The sequence below is a fragment of the Botrytis fragariae genome (assembly GCF_013461495.1).
Source record: "Botrytis fragariae strain BVB16 chromosome Unknown tig00000050, whole genome shotgun sequence".
Lineage (NCBI taxonomy): Eukaryota > Fungi > Ascomycota > Leotiomycetes > Helotiales > Sclerotiniaceae > Botrytis > Botrytis fragariae.
This window is the reverse complement of record NW_023500992.1, coordinates 1,974,333-1,989,435: the sequence shown is the minus strand read 5'-3', so window position 1 is coordinate 1,989,435 and position 15,103 is coordinate 1,974,333. Positions and strand designations below refer to the sequence as shown.

Genomic DNA, 15,103 nt, shown 5'->3' with positions numbered 1-15,103 from the left:
TGCCTCTCCCAAAGAGATAAACACCTACATATTTAAAATTACACAGACGGCGATCGGCGCAGAGGCTTGGATCCGACCACTAGCCAAATTTTGTCGTTTGTCGCGTGGAGCACGTGCTCTGGCTGCGTCTTGGAAATTTCCGATGATTCCGGGGATTGGTGGTATGGCGTGGCCTTTATGAGGATTTGGAATTGTTCTCGTGTTTTGTCTTGCAGATAGGTTTGTATGGTGATCTGTCTGGCTCGAGTGAGTGAGCGAGGAAAAGTAGGAACTGCGGTATTTATTCATTTGGGAGAGAAGTTCTGATGGTGTATCACGTGATCTATCCCGAATGGTGGTCAACGGGCAGATCTGGGTAACCTTTTCAATGACGCTCTTCTGTGGCCCAAGTAGTTTGTCAAACATCTAGCATTTATGTGCACCAGATACTCTGTTGTTGATAATTATCATTTATCTTAGAATACTCTCATTGACAGCTAAACACAGCTCTTGGTTTGCAATTGAAAACTAATTCCACGGTCACACATTTTCATATTCCTTTCTCGAATCCCATTTGTTCTATTTTGTTATTTCAGAGAGTACTATTTTGTATTTATTTCTAGACGCTACATCGCATGTACTCGAGTCGACTCAACAGTTTGTCCACATAAGTTTCGTTCAAATCGATTTATATCACATCGAAGCGTATGAGATAGTATGAAGTGAGAATATATGTATTTCTATCACAAATAGATAATGAAGATGTGAGACTCGATTCGACGACGAGGCGTTAATATACAGAGAGAGGTACAGTTACCTAATCAGTATCTATACCTATTGCATAACACGATATCTGACAGATAATCGTACACTTATTTCTGATTGAACCCTCGCATTCTGAAAGTGTATACATTATTCGTCCATAGGAAATTGGTTCGACGAGTTCTAGGCTGCTTATTGTCTTGCGGAAAGTATGAATACATCTTCAGTTTTTAGAAAGCTTCATATATCACATGCCACCTCTAAGTAACATAGAACTTGATTCTATATCAAAGGCGAAGTGAATACACAGAGCGGTGTTGATGTTTTCTAGACTATATCGTAAGTATCTATCATATATAACAAAGTCTCTTTGTCGAGAGTAAAAGCGAAAGAGATTAATGAGCGGTTGTGAAGTACAACCATAACCATTGTTCAAAATCTCGTTATGGGTTCTTCATATCAAATCTAAGATTTGTAGCGATAGCTTCGTGAGTTGTATGTATGCATATATATAGTACGATGGGTGCTACGATGGATCTATCTCAGGGTATATCAATAACTTCCGTGTTCGCTAGTCACATAGCGATCATGTCGAAGGTACACTACATTCGTTTTCCATAGTCTAGATTTTAGTATCATCCATTTATTCATCTCTACACCCTAGATTTTCCCCCAATATTTCAAACTTCTGAAAAGAACTCGCTGTAGCCTATTCTAAATAAATACAATATCACACTTTCCAGACCCCCAAAAGTTTCCTCAAAATCGTGTGTTATTGAAATGCGTTCCGGAGTCTGGAATATCCCATACACGGATTTGATATTATCAATCTAGATATTCAATGATGGTTTGATATAATAGGACTTTACACAATATTTCATCCCTCGAGGATTTCTTTATGATAAGCTTGCAATATAACGTTATGGTAGGTTATAAAACTGCAGTCATGCGTACTCGTATTCAACTGTGAAAATACAAAGATTGAAGTTCCTAGGGAGTTAATTATTAAAGGAGACTGCAGCGTGTCTGCTTTTTTGAATGCGACTCTTTATCTAATATCAATACTATAACACAGGATGAGAAGATTTATAGACGAATATGGTATCTTCATGTATTGTAATAATATACTATCTATGAAAACTCATTCAAGCGAAGCGCATTCGAAATCCGAGAACCTTTAACACAAACTCTCGAGTAATACTCAACGAGGGGAATAAGCCGCGCGCGGTGATTGTCGTAGAACTAGGTACCTGTGAATAAGAGAATCGTAACATAATCTTTTACATCCTCGAGATCATTTAGTTACGAGTGCGAGTGGGAATCTTGAGATTAACCGGAAGTCCACGTCGTGTTCACGTGTGTATCTGCATCCTATCTTGAGAGACAAATTTTGAAAACAAAGCAGGGGGCTGGGATGGTGGCTAATGATTGATATGTATTGGTTTGATAACGATATGTCATGCTATAGCGGGAAGCTCATACCGTTATATTCCATTGCTTCTCGATTGCACCTTTGGATTGGTTGAAGAGGAATAAGGTAATACGATAGACTGTCGTTTATATCCCTGCTGCGCGTTTTAGTAGATGATTCTGTGAGTCTATGCCGAGAAGATCAATAGATATATGTATAATAGTTGATGGATATTCAGTCGAAACTAAACATTCTGTAATCAGTAATCTTACAAATCTGTGAAGTTAGAAGGATTTATTCCAGGAGGTATATGATTACATACTCCTGATCGTCCCTACTCCGTTGAATCAAAAAGATTTCAAACAAAAACGGTCGTTGAGGAAAGGAAGTAAAGATCATTTCTCGCAACTACATGACTCTGTAATTATCCCAATAGTTCAAAGCATGTTCCAATTTCCCACAAGATTGTTTGGTATTCTCTCAAACGCCATTGATATCTCACCTCTCCATCGCAATACCGCAACTCTCAATCTCCCGCTACGCCATGGGAAATGCAATGAATCACTTCCTACACATTCAACCTATTCAATCCAGACGATCCTGAAGTTCACGAACTCAAATTTAGATCAGAGACGCTGTGCTGGAAGAAGTTAATCGGTTTCAGTTCTTCCTTGATATGGATATATATATATATATTGCGAGAATAAGATAGTAAAGTATGAGGATTTTCCGGAATGGATGGATACTGAAATGAGAATTTGGGAGTGAGAATGCGAAGGAGAAAGAGAATGAGAAAGAGAAGGAGAAAGAGAATGAAAAGAGAAAATGGAGGCGAAGATGAGATGAAGATGAAGATAGAGAAGGAAAACAGAGGAGGAGAAGGATGGGAATAAGGCATGGTTAATGAGAGAGATGAGAGGAGAACAGATTTCAAGACGAGGGTAAGGAAAATAGGGGAAGGAGTTAAGGATAGGGTTTACGATTGAGAGTACATCATCAATTTAACGAGAACTATCGAATACATCATATCATATCATATTCCACATCCACATCTACTATACCCAACCCATCCTTAACTCAACTACCCCCCTAAAAACTCTCATAATATCACTCTTTACCCAAATCATTGAAAACATCCAAAAATAATCCATCACAATACCTGGAAGATCCAAATCCAAATGTTCACTACTAGACGAATAGATTATCTCTAGATCATGAATATGAATGAAGTTAAATGTGTGATCCAGGATTGATCAAGCATTGAAAGGTTGTGATCTTGGGGGATTGAGAAATTGAAAGGGATTTTAAATGTGCGAGTTTGGGTTGAGTAGTGGAAGTATGGACTGGCAAGTAGTTGAGTTGTGATTAGATTTGACTTCCTACCTAAATAGATATTGGAATTTGGAAGTGCATGAGCATGTTCAACTGTTTGTGGACAGGAAGAGAACGGGCTACACCTGAGAAGACAATATCGTAGTCGAAAAACATACATGTAATCATGTTAAATATTAGATATTAAAAATTAGACTACACTAAAGATACAATACCCCAGCAATCCCACCTGACCAACTTACCCATCATAAATCGTTCTTCCTACCTCACAACATAAAATCCATTCAAACCCACCCCCGCATCCCTCAACCTATCCACCTCCATCCTCAACCCCACCTTATGCAAAGGCACTCTATCCAACTCCCTCTGAGCCCTCAACCTCACATCCGCATATCCCGTCGTAGCCCTGTCCAACAATCCTCTTCCCTGCCCTTCCCCCGTCTCCGGTGCAAAAACTGGTTGATCCAGTATCGCCTGAGCAGAAATAATATCATTAAGTGAAGCTACCAATTCCTCTTCTATCTCATTTGCAGATACGGGATGCGCATCTAGACGTATAAATCCCATAACTTTGATTTCCAAATTCTTCATATCGTAAGCTTGGGATTCGAAACCATCGGATATGAAATGGATTTGGAATGTTCTTTTGCTGGCTTCGGTAATCGTCGCTTTGTGAAGATTTGACGCTTGCATTGGTAACGAGGATATCACGGTTTGCAACCAGATATCCGTATCGAGACGTGGTGTTCCTTTATCAGGACGTCGTCGAACCCATGCGAAATAATGACCTCGGAGTTGATGAGATATATGTTCTGCAATACCGGATAAAGTCATGGTAGGCATGCTGAAATAATCTCCTTTTTTGATTTCGATCTCAGATCGTGCTATGAAACAAATTGGATAAGGAGCTCTTGGTCCCGACTCATTGTCTCCACTTCCAGCTTGATTATATGAGAAACTTCTCACTCCCTTATATTGGATATTCCCATTTGTGATGGTCGATTTCACCATATCCTCCGTTCCACTTTTTCCATAAAGTTCCATAGCTGCTTCCTTCCGGGTTTTAGAAGGCATGAAAGGTTGAGCAACTTTCATTGCAGTAGATGTAACTGGGGATACCAATCCTCCAATTGTCTTGTTGGCATAAACAGTCATAGCCATAGCCCCAAGTTCCAATGGCAAGGTACTCAAACTCGCACCTCTTATTGAAGAAGGACTTGTCGAAGCAGAAAGAATACGGAAAACCGGACTTGGACACAAAACCTTTTTCTTCTCGCCTTGACAAAGTACAAGGTGGAAATAGCCATCACTTGCTTCGACCGGTATGCGGACTAAGAGAGTCTCACGCAATATATGTTTTGGATATTTTGCTTTCTTCAAGAATTTCTTGATATCCCGTTGCCAGGCTCGCTCATCATTTTCTTTCAGCTGCTCTGCTGAAATGGGTATTGTTGGTGTGACGTTAATCCAACTACTATTATTTCCTACAAAAGCTTTCAGACGCATCCCAGTATTTCCAGACCACCCTTTGTCTTGAAGCCATACCTGCCGATCGGGCGGCAAAGGTGCATCTGAGAAGATTGAAACCGTAAGAGTTGTAGAACAACCTTGATATAATACTAGACCGTGTGAATGTCGTAAAATAGAAAAGTGTTTTGTGCTTTCTGATGGATGTGATATGAGTCCTCCTGCGAAATGCCGTGCTTCTTGAAATGCTTTTGAGACGTAGGATGTGGATGAAGTGGATGATGGTTCTGATGATGTTTCGTTTGAGATTTTGGGAAGGTCATTGAGGGCTGGTAAATTGAAAGAAGCTGCCGGGGCAGAGTTTGTTCTCTCAATGTTTGTACTCGTTTGGGTGATTCGAAGGGTCTCAACCCCGGCGAGTTGAATAGGAACTGCCTGCGATTGCGACACCAAAGCTTGAGCAGCATCGTTGTTACTATATTTCCCCGCTTTATCGTCTTCTAATAGAATCCGACCATACTTCGTCAGATCATAGCCATCGCTTCCCAAGGACGTCGCTGGGTTCAATTGGGGTGTTACGGGCTTGCGCTGGATTCGAGAGGGGTTCGCACCGTCGTAAGGCCGTAATGGCCTCGGGGTTTCACTGTATGCTGGTGGGGGCGAATAACAATCCATTTGAATTTGTTTGTTAGTTGACCATCACTTTCCGTGATGTCAAACCGCTGATTTGAGTCCCCATTTCATTAAAATGAGTCGTTGCAGTATCATAATGGCCAAGATAGATGACTGTCGGGAATGTTTCAGTAATCTCGGTCAAAGCGTTAGTCATTATCTTGGAAGATATTGGCAGTGAAATCTGGTGAATTCGCTCGTTATCATATGAGCCATCATATTCACTTCCAGAAACCTCATATATGAATGAATATTTTGATACCTCTTATGGTAGTTCAGCCTTAATGTATGGCTTGCCTTGCGCCCAAAAGACGTTTCGTGCATGCAAGCTTATTTTCCCCACCAAATCCACTTTGAACGTGCCTCAGTGCTTCTCACGCAAGGGACGAACGATAAGTTGCATACCTTGTAAACCTTTTGACACCTTTGAATATTCTAATTCGAATTTATCGGTGAACCACTTTCGACGTTCCAATTCAGATTCAAAATTAAGTCCTTCTAGTATTCATATAAAAATGGACAGTCAAGTTCTCCTAATATCCAAATCAAAATCGACGAATCAAATTCTTCTCAAATTCAAATGCAGATTAGACAATCAAGTTCTTCTGGTAACCCAATTCAAATTTGATATTCAAATGCCTAGGATATCATTCTGGCGTGCGATTCATTACATTCATGTGGAGCCCCTTCACCAGACCCAAAATAAGCGAAACACCAAAATCAAATTAAGAGTTTTCGTGTTTGTAAAAAGTGAAGGAATAATTTTCATAACCTGTGTTTGTAGTATGCAATACATTTGCTTCTGTTTTCCACCGGTCTCGAAATTGATACAATCTGAATGGGAGGTCAAATTTCGAGTGAATATCTAAAATGACGCACTCACAAGGCAGTCTATCGACATTTCTCATGCCTATAACCTCAGGACTAAACTTCCTGTTACGCAACCGAATCACCAGAATGCTGCTGATACGCTCCACACTTTCATATACTGAAATAGCAGCCACAACAAACGTCAATTAGGATTAGGCCGAATGGTCCAGTGGTAGGATTGTTGTTTCGGGATACTCTCCCCACGTATACTCGTGATAGAATATGACAGATCCCGGGTTCGAACCCCGGTTCGGCCCTCCATTTTTGCTCACTTGTGAAAGTTTTGATATTTTGTATTTTGGTTGGAGTCACTGTCATTCGAAGTTTTGACATTTTCTTGTGTCTTGGTGGGGTACATACACGAACGAATGACTAATGATGCCTACCTAAATGGGGGTTGCAGATGCGATCTATGCACAATAGGAAAAACATCGAATTCCATTTAACGTTGTTTTTCCTTCGTGATTCTGCCGGAAAATTCGAATGTCCCAGGCCTGGTAAGACTGGTGGAAATTACCTGTCTGACCAGTTTCTTAAGTCGGGAACTGATAAATTCCATAGCGTAAATACATGGGGAAGCCAAACTCTAAGGAGAGGGAGGGCCTTGAGAGTGTCTTCGGACTTGTGGAGTAATGTGAAAGTCGGATCTACCTGCCTTGCTTATCTGAGAGTATCTACCTAAAGAAGACGACTCAGTCGTATACATGTTTAGTTTCGAAGTTTGGGAAGAAGCGAATGAATGCCAATCTACTTGCTCCGAGTCCGACAGGTAGGTCTGAAGGACGTAAGTAATGTAGCAAGCAGAGTAACCTGATATTGTCATAAGAAGGCGGCGCATGTATTCATTGCATCCTACAAAAGTACAAATTACACGTAGACATTGACTTCGCTAGTATAAAACTTGAGATCGAGAATGAAGACAGTAGCGCCTTCTACGCAGACAGTAAAATAATTGCATATAGATTACAATCAACTCATATTAGAGGAATAGCTAGCAAATGTACAGGTATCATATAGACAGGTATCAATTCATAAAAACTGTTGCTCTCAAAACATTCAATAGATGTAACCTTCGCTTCCAAACACCTAAATCTTTCCCTCCCGAAGATAGCCACCAAATCAACGCCCAAGACAAACATTCTATTCATCACTTTCCTCAACAGGTCCACCCATACTTGCAGGTTTCTCCGTAAGTGCTCTCGTAATTCGTGCGTAAAACCTAGCAGCTTGTGGTCTTGGAAATTCTATCTCATCTACAAGATAGTCTGGTAATAAATCCAATAAGGGTTTATCTCTACTTGGGTCCAAAAGTGGCGTATAACGACAATCTGGATCTCCATCTGCCATTTTCTCACTTTCAACACCTAATTTGAAGTGAAGGGCTAGTATTATAGTCAGTATGCAGTCATCATATTAACAAGACATAGGGCAACTTACTACCATTACGACCTGTCTGAATACAATCAAAGACATCTTCTTCGGTTTCTCGTTTGACACCACGTATAATTAGTCCGGTTAAATCACTGTATAGATCTTCTTTCAATTGAGCGGCTTGTGCGGCTTGAGCTGCTTCTTGACTCCCAATAATACGCATACCACCATTGGCTTTGATAGCACTGCCTGGAACCTTGTTATTTGCGCTTTCGTATGATGCTGTTATTTTACGATTTGCTGCAAGCTTAGTAGATAATGTCTTGTTTTCCACTTGCGCTTCTGATAACGCCAATTCCAATTGATGGATCTGGGCTTGTAAATTCGTAACCAATGCGTCTTGCGATTCAATTGTTTTCTTCAGACTTCGAGTTTCTTTCGCTAAAGACGTTTGAGTTGCTAGATTGGCTTTCAAAGAAGCGATAAGCTCATTTGATACTGCTCAAGGTTAGTGCCTGATCCGATTGCTTAATTTTAGAGTTTCATACCCTTTGTTTTTTCCTCCGCTGCCTTTTTATATCGATCAAAAGTTTTCTCTGCTTCTTTGACCCCGACCTCTCGAAGGTCTTGATATTTTACCTCCACATGCTCAAGTTTCTTTGAAAGCTCGCCAAGCCTGCGTCTGACAGTTGGCTCATTCCTCTCTGTATCCGAAGCACTGCCGGCTCGGTGCCGCGAAACGGACATCTGTCGTCGCCGTGAGTCGTTGTGCGAGCGAGATTCTTTCCTTTTCACCTCAGGTATGCTATCTTCTTGATCCGGCTCTTCGATATTTTCTTCAGTTTCCATTTCCGTTTCTGGTGCTTGAGTTTCTTGAATAACCTTTTCAGTTGACTCTTGTTCTACAACAGGCTCCTCTTGTACCTTTGCTTTGCCTTTTCTTCCAGGCCTACCCTTTTTGCCCACAGGTGCTACGATTTCTTCTGCGATTTCTGGTTCGGGAACCACTGTTTTAGCGGCTCTACCTCGAGTCGCAGTTGGTTTTTTCGTAGCTTTTGCTTCAAATTCCTTTGGCGCAATAATCTCACCATCCAGTTCATCACCCGAAGCTACATCCTCCATGGTAACGTCTTCTGTCTCGTCAATTTGCTCTGCCTCCTTCCCAGTATCCTTCTGTCGATTGATTTTGGCTGCCTGAACATTCTTTCTTCCTCTCTTCGCCTGGGGTGATGATTCTGGTGTTGGCTTCCCATTGATTCTTCCACTTGCGCGACGCGCCGGTGATTTTATTTTTGTAACTTTGGATGGAGCAGTCTTAGGTCTTCCTCGTGCTTTCTTCGCGGCTGTATTATCTTTTGATTGTTGTTTTGACATTGTGCGCTCTACCAAGTGATCATCCTCTGAGTCTGATCCTATCAGTCCCGCAAGTGTTGAGTTCTTGAACTTCGACATTTAATGTAAACAATGCGCTTGGATTGCGACGCGAGATGATTGAATGAGTAACGCGATTTTAGCGGTGAGGTCGTATAATTGTTAATATCGTCTCAAGTTAGCAGAGTTCGATTTACTGGAGTGATCTGATTTGCGACAGTAGAGAACTGAAATTAGTAGATTCAATAAGTGCAATTGCTGATATGGTTCCATCCAAAATCGAGGGGAAACCTCTTGCCAAAGTAAACAAAGTTAGACTAGTGGCTTCTGTGGCTCATCGGAGTCTATCCTTGCAGATCCGTGAGCAGAGCACGTGTCAAAGCCTTCCAAAAAATTTCTAGCCACACTTGACACCGAACAAACGCCACAGCACAAGCAAACCGCCGCGATCTCGAGTCAGCTATCCAGTTCCTCGACGGACGACTATAAAATCGCGTTTGTAATATACTTTATTCTCGAAACTCCCTTTTCGAAGCATCGAAAAGCTGCGATTAGGTGGCCTATACTGTCTCTGAGCTTTGCGCATCATGATGGGGGATGGTAACAGTAGGAAGTATGGACTCTTACAAGATCTATTATTGATCGTTGTTTCTGTGAGTATGCCAGGAAGACCTTCACAATTTGCTCTACAACGACTAATCTGACTGACATTCATAGACTGCCTCTTTTTATTACGTCGCAAAGAGTTTAATACCGGCTCTACCCTTTCAGAACGATGCTGAGAAAGAACAACACGAAGAAGCAAGATTAAAAGCCGCGGCGAATCTGCGAAGATTAAACAGAAGCGGTAGTGATTCAGATTCAGATTCAGAGGAGACAGTCTCAGGGAGAGGAAAGTCTCGCCGTCCTCGCAAGGAGGATTTGATCCTCGATCAATATGAAAATCAGATTGCTATGGAAGTTGTAGCTCCAGAGGACATTCCTGTCGGTTTTGATGGTGAGTACCCTGCACGAAAAAGCAATACTAAGTTGCTAATTTTATACAGACATTGGTGGTCTGGACGATATTATCGAAGAATTGAAAGAATCAGTGATATACCCTCTTACGATGCCTCATTTATACTCGCATTCATCCCCTCTTTTATCTGCACCTTCCGGTGTATTATTGTATGGTCCTCCAGGGTGCGGTAAAACCATGTTGGCAAAGGCTTTGGCGCATGAAAGTGGAGCTTGTTTTATCAATCTACATATCTCGACTCTGACAGAAAAGTGGTATGGTGATTCAAATAAGCTGGTCCGCGCAGTGTTTTCTTTGGCCAGAAAGTTGCAACCCAGTATCGTGTTCATCGATGAGATAGATGCAGTACTGGGACAAAGACGAAGTGGTGAACATGAAGCCAGTGGTATGGTCAAAGCAGAGTGAGTAAAATTATGCCAATCTTTCATAATTTTAGCTAACGATCTTAGGTTTATGACACTCTGGGATGGTCTCACTTCATCGAACAAGAGCGGATTACCAGCTAGAATTATGATTCTTGGTGCTACAAACCGAATTCAAGATATTGACGAGGCAATCTTACGTAGAATGCCCAAGAAATTTCCTGTCTCATTACCCTCGAACTCGCAAAGAAGACGTATCTTGAATTTGATCTTGAAAGATACAAAAACCGATCCAAATAACTTCGATATCGAATATCTTACAAGAGTTATGGCTGGTATGTCAGGAAGTGATATCAAGGAGGCATGTCGAGATGCAGCTATGGTTCCAGTTCGAGAGTTCATCAGAGAACAGAGGGAAAGAGGTATGTCTATGAGTGGGGTTGACCATTCGAATGTTCGAGGTGTACGAACCGAGGATTTTTTCGGTAGAAAAGGAGGCGGCCAAATTATCAAGGACAATCATGCACGACACATAGCTGCGGAAACTACATCAACAACAAGAGGCACGACTTCTAGTGATGGTTATGAAGATGTTGAAGAGAGCGTTGCTGAATCAATGGATTAACGAATTTATCACGTATATCTGGTCATCTGAGTACAATCGCGTTGTATTATACTAGGTAGCTATGCACGGCGTTTGGGGGTTTGTAATGATATAGAAACAAAGAAAGGAAAACTCTTTTCTTTCCATGATTCAATGAAAATATATTTCATGATGATCTAACTTACCAAGCTTCACCAATTCTTACCTTGACGGATTAACATCATCTGCCCTTTGAGCCGCATCGAAATGATACTAATTCTTCACCTCTCTCGTTCACCTCCTATTCATCATTATTATTGTTATACCCCTCTCTATGTGAATGCTTACAATCATCCCTATCTTGAGGCGAATCGTGATAAGTGAGCACGTCATTTTTAGCGTCAAACATCCCCACATCTTCAGAGTCAGAGTCCGATTTGCGGCGCTACGGAATCTTCCCTACAAAGTTATATCTGGGGAACCAAATTTCTGAGTCTTACAAACAAAATCAATACTTTCTCACATACTCTCATCGACCATAACCATTTGTTCAACTTATAAGAGCTTGATATATTATACCAGACTTCAATCTCAAGTCCAAGTTTGTTTCATCATCTTTCATCCTCTTGAGTCATTACTGCTTCAATTGGAATTTCCCCGCTTCTGCAATTGCACACGACCTTAAAACACAATATCAATATCAGTATGTCTTCACCATCAGGCTCCTCACAAGAACCTGGAGCTGGCAAAGCCAATGGTGCTCTCAACAAAGCATTCCCGCACATTGACCTTGATGGTCACAACCTTCCTCCCTCGCCTGCACCATCTAGTCCTCACAATGGCAGAAGATATGCCTTGGCCACCGAATTAGTCTACACCGAGACTAAGGATCAATATGGAGCTTCAAGCATGCCAATATATCAATCTGCCACATTCAAACAGAACTTGGCAGGTGGTGGATCAGAATACGATTATACACGTTCCGGAAATCCTACAAGAACACATCTGGAACGACATCTCGCGAAGATTATGAACGCTAACCGTGCCCTCGTCGTTGGTTCTGGCATGGGAGCATTAGATGTTATTACACGAGTTTTACGACCTGGAGACGAAGTTATTACAGGAGACGATTTATACGGAGGTACCAATCGATTGTTGACATACTTGGCTGCGAATACTGGCATAATCGTACACCACGTCGATACGACTACTCCCGATAAAGTCAAAGCAGTTCTGGGTCCCAAAACAGCTATGGTTTTGCTCGAGACACCAACCAATCCTTTGATAAAGATTGTCGATATTGCGACAATTGCAAGGACAGCACACGAGTTGAATGAGAAAGCTCTAGTTGTCGTTGACAATACTATGCTTTCTCCTATGCTATGCAATCCCTTGGATCTCGGCGCAGATATAGTCTATGAGTCAGGCACAAAATATCTCTCTGGGCATCACGATATCATGGCTGGTGTTCTGGCTTTCAATGACCCCACTATTGGAGATAAGATGTACTTCACAATTAATTCTACTGGTTGCGGGCTCTCACCAAACGATTCATTCTTACTTATGAGGGGAATAAAGACTTTGGCAATCCGTATGGAACGACAACAGACAAACGCCCAAGCAATTGCTGAATTCCTTGAAACGCATGGTTTCCGTGTGAGGTACCCTGGTTTGAAATCCCATCCTCAATATGATCTTCACTGGTCCATGGCTCGTGGAGCTGGAGCTGTGTTATCTTTTGAAACAGGCGATGTTGCTCTCTCTGAGAGAATTGTTGAGGCAGCAAAGTTATGGGGCATTAGTGTCAGTTTTGGTTGTGTCAACAGTCTGATCAGTATGCCATGCCAAATGAGCCATGCCAGTATTGACGCAAAGACCAGAAAGGAAAGACAGATGCCAGAAGATATCATCAGATTGTGTGTTGGAATTGAGGACGTGAATGATTTAATTGATGATTTGAGCCGTGCTGTAAGTACACATCGAAAAAGGTCCACGTAATAATGCTAACTCTATCTAGCTCGTTCAGGCAGGTGCTGTGAAGGTAACTCTCGATGGATTCCATGCTGTAGATACAGCTCAAGCTATTGCTGAGGTACCAATAGCTGAATCGGATGCTGCAGCAGCTCCATTGTAATGAATGATTTAATGTACATTGCCAAGGCGTTCACGGAGTTGTGGGATGATTTTGATACTCAACTAGCAAATGTTTCGAGGTTACCAAAATGAAAAGGAGCTAGATATTTAGATACACCGCCATAAATGAGGAATAATTGATCAATCAGATCAGTGTCTCGTGTAACTTTGAGACAAGCGCCTCAAGCTTCAAAAAAAAAGCAATTAGTGATTCACAAAGCATTATACATGGTCCTGATATCGGAACTTTACTGTGATGCAAGGCGGAGGTGGCTCGTTGTGTATCAATACGCCACAAATAGTAATTTCCCAGCTGGAATGTTTCCGACCCTTCAACAATTAATTTCTATTTAACATCTCACATCCACATGCTTTCTTACCGAGTTTGGCTTTGTCTATGAAGGAGGGTCTCGTGTCAGATTCGAGGACTCAATGTTGTTCGTATCCGGCTACGAAGAGCATCCTCTTCAACGTCATATTGCTTTTATGTACGACTACCATGGCCAAATTAGGCTTTTTGGCTGTGCTTCTACATATCACCCAAGTTGATGCAATTCCTTGGGAAGCAGCTCCTTCAACATCGATCGCAAATCAGACTACGTCTTGGCTACAGATCCAAACACCAAAGCCTTCTTTGATCACAGCGTCGTTTCCTAACGCCAATCATACCTACGAGTCACCAAATATCTGTGGATGGGTAGATCACAACCCTGGTTCGTATTGAATATTCATCAATCGTGTACAACGATGTTGATCGAAATTAGATAATTCATATACATGTGGGGGTTCCGCAACCTGCTTTTGGGATTCTTCTCTTAAATTAGTGGGATGTGGACATGCGACCTCGATGGATTATTTCACCTCTTGCATTCCCTACAAGGCACTTAGTTATTGTGATAGCTCTTGCTTTGCGAATCCGAGTATTGTTCGTTGGTATGTTTTGCTACAATTATTTTTGGACCTATTCTGATACTTTGTAAAGTGGCTCCGATATTCCCTATTGCGCAACTCCTCGTGTCGGGCCCGAAGGAAATTATTCAATCCTTGCATGTCAAGGACATAAACCATATGGAAGATCCGATATAAATTTGGTGTATAAAGGACAAACGACAGTCGGTCATCTTCCCAGATACCTTGGTGCAGACGGTATCGTTACATATGCTACGCATACACCCACAATGCCATCATTAACCGCACCAAGCACCGGAAATCGTTCATCCTTTGGGCTCGATGGTGCACCAGTACAAGTCTCAAGCACATTTTTCCAAAAGCCATCATCCAATTGTCATTCCGGACCCTATCATGATAGAATCAGTGATATGAGTGTTGTACCTGAAGCAGCTATCGTGGCAGGAACTATTGTAGGGAGTCTGGTGGTTATATGTGCAGTAGTTGGCTTCATTTTGTTTCTTGTTTATAGATATAGGAGACGGATGCCTACTGCTAATATGCAGGCAGATCTTGATATGATGCCGCTGGAAGAGTTGGTGGGGAGGAAAACTAGCAATGGTCGGCTGTGTGGGCCGGCGCCTCGTGGACCGATACCACCGCGAAGGTTCTAGCTGGTGGAATGATCTATCGGTTGATATATGAGATCTTACAGTGCTTTTAGGCAATCATAACTCTACATAGATTTGAAGTCGTGCTACTCAAAAAAATTATTGGCCTACATATCGTTTAATGGACTTTTGAAGGCTACTGAAATTACTGAGTCATTGATACAAAGGGGCTAGCCGACCGAGTGGATACTTTATTGAGCAAGGTCTCCTTTC

At 41.7% G+C, this 15,103-nt stretch overlaps 4 protein-coding genes across 4 annotated transcripts; 2 read left to right on the top strand and 2 right to left on the bottom strand.

Annotated features, from left to right (window-relative positions):
* Positions 1-3,745: 3,745 nt before the first annotated feature.
* Positions 3,746-5,780, bottom strand: Bfra_004614 (putative nb-arc domain protein; the record flags this gene model as incomplete). Its single annotated transcript, XM_037335014.1, has 2 exons — positions 3,746-5,601; positions 5,672-5,780. 2 exons carry the CDS (start codon positions 5,778-5,780, stop codon positions 3,746-3,748), a joined length of 1,965 nt encoding a protein of 654 aa, XP_037193548.1.
* A 1,853-nt stretch (positions 5,781-7,633) lies between these two features.
* On the bottom strand, positions 7,634-9,316 carry Bfra_004613 (putative chromosome segregation protein; the record flags this gene model as incomplete). Its single annotated transcript, XM_037335013.1, has 3 exons — positions 7,634-7,875; positions 7,931-8,362; positions 8,413-9,316. 3 exons carry the CDS (start codon positions 9,314-9,316, stop codon positions 7,634-7,636), a joined length of 1,578 nt encoding a protein of 525 aa, XP_037193547.1.
* A 506-nt stretch (positions 9,317-9,822) lies between these two features.
* Bfra_004612 (putative atpase family aaa domain-containing protein 1-b protein) lies at positions 9,823-11,240 on the top strand (the record flags this gene model as incomplete). Its single annotated transcript, XM_037335012.1, has 4 exons — positions 9,823-9,888; positions 9,953-10,232; positions 10,282-10,654; positions 10,703-11,240. The coding sequence occupies 4 exons, from the start codon at positions 9,823-9,825 to the stop codon at positions 11,238-11,240; spliced, it is 1,257 nt and encodes a 418-aa protein (XP_037193546.1).
* A 663-nt stretch (positions 11,241-11,903) lies between these two features.
* Positions 11,904-14,893, top strand: Bfra_004611 (putative cystathionine beta-lyase protein; the record flags this gene model as incomplete). Its single annotated transcript, XM_037335011.1, has 4 exons — positions 11,904-13,166; positions 13,216-13,328; positions 14,232-14,264; positions 14,314-14,893. The coding sequence occupies 4 exons, from the start codon at positions 11,904-11,906 to the stop codon at positions 14,891-14,893; spliced, it is 1,989 nt and encodes a 662-aa protein (XP_037193545.1).
* Between the last annotated feature and the right edge of the window lie 210 nt (positions 14,894-15,103).